Source organism: Lissotriton helveticus, chromosome 1_1, assembly GCF_964261635.1.
Source record: "Lissotriton helveticus chromosome 1_1, aLisHel1.1, whole genome shotgun sequence".
Lineage (NCBI taxonomy): Eukaryota > Metazoa > Chordata > Amphibia > Caudata > Salamandridae > Lissotriton > Lissotriton helveticus.
In genome coordinates, this window is record NC_136057.1 from 1,707,308,043 (window position 1) to 1,707,323,374 (window position 15,332).

General features: G+C 43.9%; 1 protein-coding gene across 10 annotated transcripts in view; it reads right to left on the minus strand.

Annotated features, from left to right (window-relative positions):
• STAT2 (signal transducer and activator of transcription 2) overlaps positions 1–15,332 on the minus strand; it is a 1,031,780-nt gene that overhangs the window by 428,832 nt on the left and 587,616 nt on the right. For all 10 annotated transcript variants that reach the window (XM_078689090.1, XM_078689088.1, XM_078689089.1 and 7 more), the window contains one exon: positions 6,777–6,916. In XM_078689090.1, the coding sequence (XP_078545216.1) occupies positions 6,777–6,916 (140 nt within the window). The remainder of the gene's footprint in view (positions 1–6,776; positions 6,917–15,332) is intronic.

Here is a 15,332-nt window from a genome sequence, read left to right on the forward strand (position 1 = left end):
CGCAGGCCCCGCCGGAGGAGACCTCGCCCTCATAGCGATGAGGAAGGCCTCGATCTCCTCACGCGACGCGCCTTCCCCAGGGACCGACGGGTATGGGTCAGACGGCGTCGGCAACCCACGCGGGGCCGCGGGGGTGGGGCCACCCGAGCCCCCGGCCGCATGTCGGGGGGAGTCGGGGGTACGATGACGACGCCCCGACCTCTTACGCTTACCTGACGAACCGGAGGAATGGTGGCGACTCCCGGAGCGCTCATGGCGGCTCCGCGATCGTTCCTTCGACCGCTCCCTCGACCTCCGACCGGACCGGGACCGCTCTCGACGCGGGGCCGACACACGGAGCTCGAGAAGCTTGCGGGACCGCTCCCGCCTAGCTTTACCAGTCAAGGCCCGACAGTCGACGCAGGACTCCACGTCGTGGTCCGCGCCCAGACACCGGAGGCAGAGTCGATGGTGGTCGGTGACCGACATCAGGCGGTCGCACTCGTCGCAACCCTTGAAACCGGGCATCCTACCGGCACCGTAGAAGATTAAGTAATTAACAATAAACTTTTGGTCAAAAGACCGGAGTACTGCTCTTCGGATCTGCGCTAACTGGCGCGGAAAAAAGAAGAACTGACGTCAGCGCGCGGAGGCGGCGTCTATATACTCCAGCGACGTCATCACGGCGCACGACGCCGACGACGCGGAGCCGCAGGGGACGCCTGCAGACGACGCCTACCGACGCGCAGGGGTACTGCTACGCAAAAGTTTCCGGATCCAGACTGACGCCTGGGGATATTCTAAGGTAAGGAATCTAATACTAACCTGTTTCTTTCAGATGTACAGATTGATGCCATCCCGTATGGGGAAATGTATAGAGCCCGGAGAAATAACAGTAGGGACGAGGATTTCCACAGTTGTATTGAGGATATGGAGGCACGCTTTCAAGAGAGAGGATACTGTAATGATACTATTTGTGCAACCAAAAAAAGATCATTAAAATTAAGCAGGAATGAAACACTGACACCAAAAAGTAAAAAGAAAAAACATGATGTTATCAGATTGGTAACGAATTACCATCCCTGGTCCCATAAAATTCATGGCATCCTAAACAAACATTGGCACCTGTTGAAGTCTGATCCAAGCTTAAATACGTATGAGAAGAATAAACCTAGCATCTCATACAGAAGAGGTATAACGATCCGCAGTATGATTAGCTCTAGTTACCCAAAATCTGAGAATAAAGGACCTACATGGCTTCATACCCACAATGTGGGTTCTTTCAAATGTGGGCACTGCAGTATGTGTAAATATGCTGAAAATGGTATTAAGGAGTTTCAATACAATGTGTTAGCTAAGTATAAGATCTTTCAACATATTGATCGCAGCACTAAGTACGTTGTTTATGCGATCAGATGTAAGTGCCAAAAGATTTATGTGGGTAGTACAATTAGGTGCATAAAGGACAGAATTGCGGAACATTTCAGGTCCCTCAAAAAATTGGACCTCAGATATCCACTAGCTAACCATGCTAATAGCTGTCCAAGTCAGAGAGGACATCTGTCATTTACATTTCATGGCATAGAACATGTCTCATGTGACAAACGGGGTGGAAATAGGGAGCTCAAAGTTCGCCAATGTGAGGCCAGATGGATTCTGAAATTGCGTGCGGTTGAACAAGGGATTAATATTGATTCGGAATTACAATATTTTTTGGGATGTTAAATTGTACTTCCTATTCTGGGTTACTTTTTCTGGATTCAGATGTGATTGGGTGTCAGGTTACATATTACACTCATGCCGGAAATATTATATGTTTTTCATAAAGCAACTTAAATAATGTGAAAAAAAGCGAGTTACTCAAACCAATTGTTGCTCTATGTAAATGTACACAATAAGTTTCTAGCCTCAAGCTGTTTGGGATATTTGAGGGCATGAACTAACTGGTTTAGAATTTTTCCTGTCCCTGTGCTAAAACGTATCAGATTTAAGATTGTAAATATATACAGATTGTCTTAGATGTTTCATATTCATGTTTTTGTATTTTGCACTATATATTCATATTCACTTCTTATATTTCATTTTATTTTTTAATTTTTCATTATGTTTAAGTTTTTGCTTTGAAATCTCTGCTCATACCAAGAGTTCACTGTGGGCATGCAGGCAGCATGAATAATAAATAATGAGACCAAATGCGGTAGAAGGTATGGTTTTGATTATACTGATAGCTTTTAGAGTAATGACATATAATGGCTGGTTTTGCAGCGTATAGTCCTTTTAACCTTTTGATCGGGCACTAGTCCCTTTTTGTATACCTAACTTTATTTGGTTTCCGTTTGGAATGCATTACCTACTCCAAGATGGCGCCCGCGGGACTGGGTAGCGCCGTGTTGGAATTGTCCGTCTTCAGTTTTACACATATAGTATGGCGGCGAAGTAGAACGCCGAACGATTCACAGATTCCGCGGGCGAGAGGCTGCTAGATACTGACGGTAAGGGCATTGCATATTTTAGACAGTTATCCGAATGTGGCTTTACCTTAATGCTCAGATATGCCCATAAATAAATATAATTGGGGCACTTATCGCAATCTGAGCACAATACAAATACAATTAAAAATAATACCACATTTGTTAGAGGGCTTAGCATTTAAATAAAAGCAACTAGAAATCGCAAACACGAGGGGTATGCATGTTTGGATTTCTTATGACATACTCAAGATTGGTTATCCAAAATATTGAGCAGGGTATCTTGAGGTTGGTAATCAAAAGTTACTTGACTATATATAAAACGAATGCCAGTGGTATGTCTAATTAATTGTGGTACATTGTAGATGTGGTTTTGTAATAAGTAGTTATATTTGTTCAAACAGGAGACTAATATTGTTCCGTGGAAAAGATGTTGGAATAAGCGATAAGCGTCTTTTTGACTCACCTTTAAGGTAAGGGGTCAAATATGGGACATGTTGTCTATGTATTATTGGATATATGTAAAAGGAAAGATATTTTTAATAGTTTTTGCAATTTATGATTTTTTCGCTTATAGTGGTCCTTACTCGCTTCTATACCAATACGGAAATTAATAAGTGCAGAGATTATTGCTTTAGGTGAGTGGACTGAATGATAATAATAACCTTTACAGGCTGGTATCCACGCTGCGTTGCATGTCTAATCAGATGAAGTTACAGAGGTAACAACAACAAGGGTAGAGGTCGCGGAAACAACAACACCCGCAACTCTCCAACCCCAAAACAGTGACTTCATACAGCTCCCCCTAGACCATATAACACCGGTCGGGGGACGACTATCGCAGTTCCTACCTGTCTGGGAAAACATCACATCAGACAGGTGGGTGCGACAAATTATCCAACATGGTTATTGCCTGGAACTCACAGCTACCCCACCAAACATCCCCCCCAAACAGCGTCCAATGAGTCAAGATCACCTAACGCTGTTAAAACAGGAAGTACTATCACTACTACAAAAGCATGCCATAGAGAAGGTTCCTCGACGTCAGACTCGTCCGCTTCCGACCCCGACTCGTCCTCATCTTCTTCTTCCTCTTCGAGGTGCTGGGCTTCGAACAGCTCCGGGATTGGCTCTGACTGCATTCTCGACGCCTCGTGTCTTCGGGCTCGACGGTTTCTAATCGTCGACTTGGAGGAGAATGCTGCGCAGGCTTCACAGACCCTGGATTCGTGTTCAGGGGATAAGCAGAGGTTGCACACCTCGTGGAGGTCCTTGTGTGGGAACTTAGCACCACACGTTGGACATTTTTTGAATGGAGTCCTTTCCATGGACTCCGGGCTGGACTACGTCGAGATGGGCCTCCCGGTCTCGTCGACGTAGAAGTTGGAAATCTTGTTGTTGACGTCGAAGCGCGCCGAAATGGAAATGTACTCACGCTCGATAACAATACCGTCGAATTGAAAAGGGAATACGCGCCGAAATATAACTTTTTTTGTCGAAGTCGATCCAGAGCGCTTCGATCCTCATCCGAACCCGATGGCGGAAAAAAACAATCTAAGGATGGAGCCGATGCCCATGCGCACTAGCACCCAAAGGAGGAGTCATCGGTCTCGTGACGACAAAAGACTTCTCCAAGAGAAAAACAAGTGCAATCATCCGAGCCCAACACCAGATGGCGATCTATTCATAAATGTACCATCTGCAGCCCATATGCCTCGAACACTATGTTTTGTCAAGTTATGGCAATCTTCAGGTGTCAGTGTATCGTGGTTCAGTGTCCAAATTTGGGTGGTCTTGCATCAGGCTACAAAGATGGAGTGTCTTCAGAAGCAGTCTTCGGAGACCCATCTTCCTTTGGTGTTGAAGATATTTTGGGGCTGAATCACCTCATGCTTTGAGGCAGGTCCACTCAGTTTACCAGAGCAGAGACTTAGGGGCTCATTAAGGTATCGGGCGGATCGTCACCGCCCGCTTGGTGGTGGCGATCCGCCTGCAAAAAAACACTGCCCGCAGAAGAATTCCCCCGCCACATTACCATGACGGGGGGTACCCTGCAGTTCTGCCACGGAAAGGCAGGTGTTTTTCCCCATTGGGGGGCCGTAGCGGGCCCCCAGGGATTCTGGGGGGTGCACATGGGGGGTACTGAATATGCTACTTACCAGTATGCATCTGTTCTTGGCATGTAGGGCTGCTAACATTCATATCTAGTGCATATTTCGCCGCCTAGTTTTGGGTCCGGCCCCTATAGTTCCATGCACAACATGGCAGGCACCGCGCGGAAGTGCACGACATGCCTTCTTGGCATTGCGGTGGGCGGTGCTGAGAGCACCACCCGCCGCAACGTCAAGAATGGAGGACGCCAGTGTGATGGGTGCATCCTAATGTCACCAATGGGATCCCGCACCAATGGCGGGCGGTCCCGTTCCACGAAAGGATGTCCGCCCGGCATCCTAATGACCCCCCTTAGACTGTAGGTCATGTCTTGTGTTCTGCCTCACCCAGGCATGGAGAGATCACTTGCTTTTTAACTTGCTGCAGAATCCCACTGGTTTTTGGTTTGGTCATGTAATGAAATTGTGTTCAGACCACACACCTTACAAAAAAGGAGCTATACAGTACTGGTTTTGAATTTCACAAGGAATGCAGGTACTCATCAACATTCTCAAACTCTGAAGCTATATTGTCCCCAACTTTCATCGCCATATCGGCGTAGTAAATCCACCTACAAATACACTGGTTACAGAAACACAGACATGTCAAACAGTTTTATTCATTGTGATCTCGAAGAGCCCACAGATTCCAAACCCTATGCCGATCAGGTTCTGCTAACTTTGCAATTTATTGATGATTTATTTCAAAAATTATTTTTTTCCAACCCACACTCTTATTACGAGTCCTTAACTTAAGACTTCGATGATGAGTATGTAGGATTCGTGGGTTAGTTTTCATAGATTTCAAGTCTTTTCATGGCAGACATATAGTAGACATTATTTGGTAATATCTATTCTCTTGATTTGATCAGGTGGAGCCTGTTAGCTGATGCATTGTGGGTTTGCGCAACATGATCACAAGTCATTTCTGAACCCCAAACTAAATCTTTGAAGTAAACAAGCTGCAATGTTTCAAACACAACACTAGCTGAAAGGATAATATGTTGAGTGTGACCTACAATTACACACGTTGCAAACACAGTATTGTAACACAGCTTCACTTAAGCACAGACGGGACTACTGCAAAAAAAATAAAGCATTCACTCACACAGAAAGATAAGAAGTACTACAAGAACATCAGTAGTGCAAGCTCAGATCAGCCAAAATACCACATCTACAGCAGAACTAGAGTAAGCTACTCGTACATGCAGAAAAGGTATACTGAACACAGCATTACTGCAAGCTTTCAACGTACACATAGAACATGTACAGCATAGGCCCAGTCTAGACTAATGCTCCTCTTTACTGAAGAGTGACCAAGAAGCTCATTTGAGAGCATGTCCTGGTGCGGGGTCTCTACTTTCTACAGTTGTGCTTTGTACAAACCACATACTGTTTCCTTTAATTCTCAATGACCAGGCAGTGGAAATCACATGGTTATCAGGGGTGAATGTCGGTGGGAATGGTGAAAGGGCATGCAGGAAAATGTGGAGAAAGTGGAAAACTTAGCTGGAGCCATTATGGGCTATGTAAAGAAAGAAGAGGTAACCAGGTTTGTGGATGGGGCCTATCAACGGCTAAGTTAGTAGGAAGGAGCTGACAAGGCCAATATACACCAGCAAAAGAAAAAAAAGAATAAATCTAAACAAGGCCATTAAAGACTTGCAAGGAGTGGAGGATGGCGGGTCTGGTTGTGGGGCCATAAGTGAATAGGTAACTGAAGGCTTATATGGACAAGATGAATGTGGAAGGTGGTGATGTGAATGTGACCAGTGTGGGAAACTGTAGAAAGTGCCAGGAGGCAGTGTGTGGCCGACTCTCATACATCAATCAAAGCTTCACACTTTTTTGCCACACACAAAACTCTTATGAATAAATTTGTGTTTTGATGAAATGACCAACACCAAATTCCTAAATATTCCATATGATCTAGAGCTACATACATCTTTCACAGGTGCAAACTGCTTGAGGTGCTTGTTACCGATGCACAAGAATCCCGACGTATGGAAAGGCAAGACTTCTAAACACCACTTGAGTTTACTTAGGCAGTTCTGATTCAGGAAACAAATGGAGTCAAACATGCAAATCTACTGTAGATTGCTCTGTGATGAATACCACGAATCCCTTAGATACTGGCAAGAACACGTGGAAACCCAAGAGAAGTGATAAACATGCTTACCGTTAGTCTGGAATTCTACCCATGAAAATGTGATGGCACCATCTTTGCAGCTCTCACTAAAGCGTAGCAGGAAAGTACCAGCCATTTTTGTCTTCAGCAGTAACTTCTCCTTCTTACGGCTCACAAAACCCATGATCCACCTAAAGGAGTGAAAACAAATATTGAATGCTGCTCAGTCTAAATATACTAACCAGAACATGCAGCTTTATTAAAATGGACAAAGCTCTACCCATGGAATCACCTTACTAAAACAGGTCAGATAACTGCTTCATAACATCATGACCCGTTTGTATGCCATCTCTCCAAAGGCTAAATCTAGTGAGCCAAAGAAAAGGGAACACACAGTTTACATCTAGTTTGAAAGGTCCCTCTAGTCCGGTGCCAATAAATATTCTTCTTGTACACTTATGAGTCATCAGGAATGAATGACCAGTTACATGGCCCATGAAACTTGTTCTCATTTTACTTTTCCACTTAAAATTGCTGGAACTAAATCATAGCAGGTACCTTGTTGACACCCACCTTTCTCACATTTAGTCAACTAGTCCTACTCCCTCTGGTCCTTGTATCTGCAGACCAGGCATATATGAGGTATTTTATTATTTGTATTTGTTTACATTTTCTATTTTACTTTCAGAAGCTTACATCAAAAACTGTTAACATACATAAGTACCCAGTACATTTGTAAAATAATCAAAAGGAAACAATAAATACGATCAAATTCAATGGCAATTCAAGAATTAATAATGAATCTGAAGTGCAGACTTAATTTAAGTGCAATTGTGCCTAGATATCACTCAGAAAATCAGCAACATCTTTATAACTTTAAAAAGGTACACAACTCTGCATCATCTACAAGACAGATGTAATTACACAAAATTCTAAAATACATCTCTTAATAATTTGCAAAATAACCAATTTTCCTAATTGAAATAGCATTCTCATATCTTTGTAGATCCCAACAATATACAAAGCATTAAACAAGAAAAGCATGTTACATCTCTAAAAATGTATTGTTTATTGTTAGACATTATCTTTAGCAAAATATGTGCCCTATTTCTTTATGACTTTTGAGCTGGTACCGACACGTTTACCATATAAATCTTCACGCTGTCTGACTTGAATTATTTTATCGTACCAGTCCGTAAAAGATGGAACTAATGAAGTCTTCCACCACTTTAATATTAGTGAAAATGCCACTAACATAGCTGTGTAAATCAGCTTCTGAAATGTCCTTGCTGTGCCATTCAAATGATAATATCCCAACAGGGGAAACATAGTATTACATGGAATATTTATGCAAAATACTTTATCCAGATTTCATGCACCTTACAAAATTTAGAGCATTTTGGGCAGCCTTTTCAAGGGACTGCCACGCTAGGTATCGACCAACAAGATAACTTTCCTCAAACCTTTTGCTAATATGTAGAATTAGGAACAAAATTCATGATATAATAATATTGGCGCGCGTGTATTCCAGTTTTTTCAAAATTAATTCAGTTTTCATTTGTGTCTAGTCTGAATACTCTTTATTAGACGGTCGTAAACTAACCTTCAAGATCGGATTTTTCTGCTGCTTAGGACTTCCTAATTGTAATATCTTTAGTTATTAACAACGCTCGTAGAGAAGCTTCAAAAGTTTCCTAAACCACTTCCGGGGAGGGCTGAGTCACATTAACTGGCAAAAAAATCAGAAACATTTTTCTTATACTCCCTAAACCAGCTTACGTTTTCTAAATATGTTTTGTTGAAGACTGATCTTCTAGGAGCCCCATCTCTGTTAAAGCCTCAGATCTGTAATTCGAATAATCCCCAAAAATAATTCAGTATTACCATCATATTTACAAACTTAACTGAAGTAGTGGTCAGAAAAAATCTATACGGTGGTTGAAGAAAATCTAGCGGAGACAGAGGTATATTACAGCTTGTGAGGGAAACAAGCCCTTCATGGGTCTATGAGCCTTTACTCAGCCTTTAATTGACCTTTTGCTCTAGCCACTTAAGGTTTTAGTTGCTTTTTGCCCAGTTCTTGAGGGCCTAATTTAAGTTCAGCTGGAAATTTCTTGTCACAAACATGACAGATATTCCGTCCGCCGTATTGCAAGTGCCATTGGGTATAGTGAACTTGTAACTCGGCAGATGGGATTCCCATCACGTTTGCGACCACGTTAACTGGTCAGCTGAACTCTAGGTTAGGACATTAGTGTCTATGTTAGGATTCTTTAAAAATCAAAAATATATAATAATTTGCCACCTATAATTATCTCCACAGTATACGATATATTTGAATGGTAAAAATAAAGCAGAGGGCGTCTGGATTGTCTTCACCCGGGGCGTATACACTGATTAAGGTAAGACAGGCAGAAGCAACAGTACAGTGAACCAAGCACCACAGGCCAGCTTTGTCATTTTGCCACAAGTGTACCTGTATTGGGATGTTCTTTGAGGTAACCACCACTCCACTGTGTGTGGCTACTGATGATGAAAAACATTTAAAACTAGGCCAGGTTTTAAACATTTTAAAATGATTTAATTTGGATCTGAGGATATGTGTTTCCTGAAACAGAATAATCGAAGGGTAGTGAGTCAATATCCTTGATTCAATCGCATACGCTTTGCGAGTATTGTTTAAGCCATTAGCATTGAAGCAAAAAAAACTGTCACACATAAGAGTATCTGTGGTGGCTTAAATACAGCTCAGATTAAAATATTATCAAATCAGCTTCCAAATAGTGAATTAAAGCATTCTTTTGGCCCAATAGAACTTGTGAAAATACCTTATGCTTACATATACAATTAAACTAAATATGTTAACAATAGTAACAATATAGTAATTCATGACTGCAAAGCCATTAAAATAAAAAGTCAAAAAAATCTATAAAGTGTTCTAATGTAAAAAAGTTTCCAAAGTAACCATGGTACTCTCAACTTGTTGCTTGTAATAAAAAAATGACAATAATGCGAATAGCTGAGTTTTGCAATCTAATACTAGTAAGTCTCCTCATTTTCACACAGCAACAACCCCCTTGCACTTTCTACCCACCCCTCCAACCCACGCTGGTGATGTAGTAGGTAACCCACCCAAGTACTAGCCATCAGTTCCTCTCCACTGAACCAAGAATACTGGCACCATGACAAAGTGTCGAGGCTCTTCAGCCCCAGCAGACAGTATAGCCCCAGATCCCGACACACTGTGGGAAATTACCCTTTATCTGGCCAACCAGGGCTACCACCTGAGAATTACCCTGAAATTGCCTTAGCGTTACCATCTAACTAAATACCCAAATACCAATATTTAATACAATTCTTTCAATGAACATTACTCATGAAAACTCCCAAAACCCAACATGGACCCATGAGATTTAACCACAGCCTCTCACATGAGCAACTCTTTTTGAACCCATTGAAACAAAATTGAGCATCCTGGATTTTGTCAAATATACTATATGAGCTTCTGTATAGAACCTTCAATTTAGACTGAACGAAGGTGAAAATTAGATATCATGTTCTTAAAGGGCTTGTGCCTATATGCAGTCTCAACAGTCATATCAGTAAATGTACGGAATAAAAATTCATCATGCATGGAGAAGGTTTTTGGGTCAAGCCTGGGTGGCGCTGCTGTGTGACGCATGCTGTGTTCAGTTACGGACTTTAAGCTACACCCATTTTCCGGCCATCTTTTCAATTGGCTCTTGTTACTGTCCGTTCTAAATTGCTGCTTTTGATACATAAATAGGCTTTGTAGTCCCTACTTGGTATTGCCCTTGTTAGCATTTGTAACCTCTCATAAGGGCTGGACGTTTTACTTGTGTTGTTACACAGTCTGCTTTATATAGTTTGTGAGCACTATTTTCTTTAATGATTTTCCCCTATTCCACTCACAACGTACTATCGAACAAGTTACTTACCTTCGGTAACGATATTTCTGTAAGAAACATGTTAGTGATAGATTTCTTACCTTAGAATTACCCCCAGACGTCAGACTGGATCCGAAGTTTTCGTCATCAGTATCCCTGCGCGTCGGTAGGCATCGTTGTGCAGCTCCGCGTACGTCGCTGTCGTCGTAGTCGCCAAGATGACGTCGCTGGAGCCTCTTAGAAGCGCCCACGCGTGCTGACGTCAGTTCTGTACCCGACTCTTCGCGCCAGGAACGCAGAGCCATGCAAGATATTGACCACTGATGTATTAAAACTAGGGCCCTAAAAGGGATGACCTTAACCCTAGAAATCAGTTCGCAGAACGGGGAGGATGGGTGGGTAAGTAACTTGTTCATCCGAAAGAAACATGTTAGTGACAGATTCCTTACCTTAGAACAGATACCCCAGCAATACCAACCCCGGTGGTGAGCCTGCGAACTAAGATCACACCAAGTCACGGAGAACAGAACGGCCAAAGAAGCCGTTTCTCCGGACTGGACTATCAAGGCCATAATGCTTGGTAAAAATGTGCAGAGAGGCCCACGTGGCTGCCTAACAGATGTCTTGCAGATAGACAACACGTCCCAATGCAGTAGTAGCTGCCGTTGCCCTGGTAGAATGGGCATGCAACCCCACTGGAGGTTCCTTTTTAGCAAGTGAATAACAGGCTTTGATACACAAGACGACCCAGCGGAAGATAGTCCTTTTGTGTACAGGCCGACCTTTCTTGGCGCCTACGAAGCCAACAAAGAGCTGGTCATCCACCCGGAACTGTTGAGTGCGATTCAGGTAAAATGAAAGCGCACGTTTTGGGTCCAGACGATGTAGCCTCTCTTCCTCTCTGGAAGGGTGCGGAGGCGAAAGAAAGTGGGCAAGATGATAGTTTACTCGATGTGGAAGGCAGTAACAACCTTTGGCAAGAAGGAAGGACAAGTGCGAAGCACAACCTTGTCCGGATGGACAGAAAAGGAGGCTTACAGGAAAGAGCCTGGAGCTCACTCAAGCGCCTAGCAGAGGTGATGGCTACCAAGCAAGCAGTCTTCAAAGTCAATAAACGAAGAGGACAGTTGTGAAGCGGCTCAAAATGAGCGCACATCAGATAAGAACCAGATTCAAGTCCCACTGTGGCATTACAAATGGAATAGGAGGAAAAAGGTGAGTAATGACTTTAAGAAATCTATTAACAACAGGGACCAAAAAGAGAGGGCTGATCAGGAAGCCTGAGAAAGGCTGAAATCGCAGAAAGGTAGCCCTTAATAGTGCCCAGAGCAGACCCCTGCTGGGCCAGAGAAAGAAGTAACAAAATAACTTCTGAAAGAGGGGCAAGAAGGGGATCTACAGCCTTAGCTGTGCACCATACCACAAATTTGTTTCACCTGCAGGCGTATACCGATTTAGTGGAGGGACGCCTGGCTCCCAGAATGCTATCACAGACTTCAGGAGGTATGTCAAATGGAATCAGCTGTCCCCGCTCAATCTCCACACATGTAGGTGGAGGCTGGACAGGTTCGGTTGGAGGATCGTCCCCTGCTGCTGCGACAGAAGATCCTTCCGAAGAGGCACACGGATCGGGGGATCTACACTCATACTGAGTAGCTCGAGATACTAAGCTCTTCTAGCCCAGTCTGGGGCCACAAGAACAACTTGGGCCCGGTCGCGCCTGAACTTCTTCAGCACTCTGGGTAGAAGTGGTATAGGCAGTAAGGCGCACAATAGACCGCAACTCCACGCGTGTCGAAAAGCGTCAGCGAGCGAGTGCCGCCTTGGATATTCCAAAGCGCAGAACTGATGACATTGCGCGTTCTCTTCGGTTGCAAATAGATCTAACCAAGGCTCTCCCCACTGTTGAAAGAGACCTTGTGCCACCTACGAGTGAAGACGCCATTCGTGATCCATCATGCACCTGCGGCTGAGTTTGTCCACCCTGGCGTTCAAAGAACCTTGTAAACCAAGGAGAGGGGCTCTTATAATCCAAAAAGGGTCAGAGCACCAGTTACAGTATTAGTAAGAATATTTTACCCTCTGGACTAATAGAAGAAACAATTACTCATTCTAAACATTCAACATTCATACTCTGGAACAACTCCAAAAAGGTATCCTATGCAGATTGTACAAAAGTTTATTTTTAAAAAACATATACAAAGGTATAAATTAATTATAAAACAAGAATCACATATTAAAAAGACATCAACCAATGTCTGCACATAATAGAAAATGATGAACCACTAAAGTGGTATATTGGACGGAAGGAAAAAGCTATTACCAGGCGATAACCATATGCCTTTTACAAGTTAACCTGTGACTGACTAGTGACAATACATAAAACACCAATTAGTTATTATGATAATTGTGCTGTCCCAGATTTAACAATTTGTGTTAGCGTGGACGCGTTTCGGTGGGGCTAAATGTTTACTCCCACCATCTTCAGGACAGATCATAAGTTCCTTCCACTCTTTCTTTAATGTTCGTTCTCTTGATTGGATAGCCAGTAAGTCAATCCTATTATTAAATCTTGCCTTCTGTTGTTCACATTAAACTCACTCGTTTTGGTTCATATCAACCTAAAAATCTCTTCGAAGCTATTCAAAAACGTTCTTGATCTCCACAATCATTTATTTTTGAATTCGTATCTTCTTCATATAGTGAATGTAATCCTTTTAAATGTTGCATTACCCTATATGGTAGTTAGTAACATTCATTTGCTTGGCGATATTTTATTTGTTAAGGCCTGGACTTCTCTCACTGTGTCCTCTTCACAATAGTATTGTTTGCGTAATAATAAAAACCACAGGGCCGTATGGCTCCTGTTCAACACCCCTCGTATGGTCCCTGCTGGGCCGCCTTTCGCGTTCGTGTGTCCGGCCAAGTGTTGAACCATCAAGGAAATGCCTTGACGTTCCGGACATGTTCAGAGACAAAGAGCCTCTTGACATAGGGTTTACGACCCCACCCTGCCCTGCTTGTTGCAATACCACATGGCCGTGGTGTTGTCTGTGAATACCTGCACTACACTCCCCTTGACAGAGGGAAGGAATGCCTTCAGTGCAAGTCAGATCGCCCGGAGCTCCAGAAGGTTGATATGGAGCCTGGACTCCGCCGGAGACCAGAGGCCTCTGATCTCCGCCTCTCCCATGTGGCTGCCCCATCCTAGGAGAGACGCATCCTTCACCACTGTGCGCTCCGATTGGGGACGAGAGGAATCTGCCGCTGACCCAATGCTGGTTCGTGAGCCACCACTGCAATTGTTCTCCGAGATCTGGACGTAGTCGGACAGGTTCCCCTGATGCTGCACCCACTGAAACTTCAAGTCCCACTGCAGAGCCCGCATATGCCATCTTGCATGATTGGTCAGCAGGATGCAGGAGGCCATGAGGCCCAGCAGCCTCAAGGTCATCCTGACAGAAACCCAGGACAAGGGCTGAAAGATCGGAATCATAACCCGAATGTCCTGGACTCGCTGTTCGGGAGGTTAGACCTGAAACTGCGCCGTGTCCAGAACCGCTCCGATGAAAAGGAGCTTCTGACCTTCCCGGCCTCAGGTAAGTGCTTAGGCAGGCTGGGAAAACGTCGGCGGGCTGGTGGTGAGTACAGGCCAGCTTTGTAGGACTCTAGTGGGAAGGAGCAAAGTAGTCGGGTTGTGGAAGCAGAGAAAACCAGCCAAACTGTCTACAGGATTTAGCCTACAGGAAGGGCCCGAGTAGATAGTGAAGAAGAGTTGGTCTGCTTGTCCTGACAAATCTTTTTATTATTTCGTTTCTTGAAACCCATGATAGAGGGGGTGTACTGTCCTCAGGGAGTGGGGCACGTTTTGCTTGAGTAGCAGTAGGATAACATTGCTCATAGGGAGGTCTGGATGGAAGGGTAACCCGTCTCTGTTTTTCTTCTACCGAGGACCCGTCCGCTGTAACCACCGCCCAGGGGAAGAGACGACCAAGAAGAAAAGAGAAGACGCCAGACGACCATACCCGAGAAAAGAGACTCACAAGTCATAATTTTGTTGTTCAGAGAATAAGACCTAGTACTCTATACCTCATCCAGCCTCGCCCCTTCTTGACTAACGTGACACCGTCTCACATCCAGGGAATGAAGAGATCTTTCCGCTGGAGTGGAAGGATTCTTGAAAAATGTAGGTAAAGTTATAGTCTGATTAACATAGAAATCACAGATCACCTTAGGAAGGAACTTAGGGTGAGTACGCATAACAACCGTAGCAGCATGAAAAACAGTATAAGGTTCTTGACAACATAATGCCTGGATCTCACTCACCCTTTGGGCCGATGTAATGGCCACAAGGAAAGCCGCCTTCCACGACAAGTGCTGCAGTGAAGCCTTATGAATGGGTTCAAAAGGATCCTTCATCAATCTGGACAGCACCACATTCAACTCCGAGGAAGGCGAAGGACTCCGAACAGGAGGAAACACTTTCTTCAATGCTTCCAAAAAATCCTTAATCACAGGGACCTGGAAAAAGGAAGTCTGTGAAGGACATTTCCTGTACGCAGTTAACGCTGTGAGGTGAACCTTTATAGATTGAAAATTAAAGTCGGACTGAGCCAAATGCAAGAGATATGGAAGGACAACATCTTCCTTGCAAGTCGTCGGATCATAGTTCTTGGAAGTACACCATATGCAGAACCTC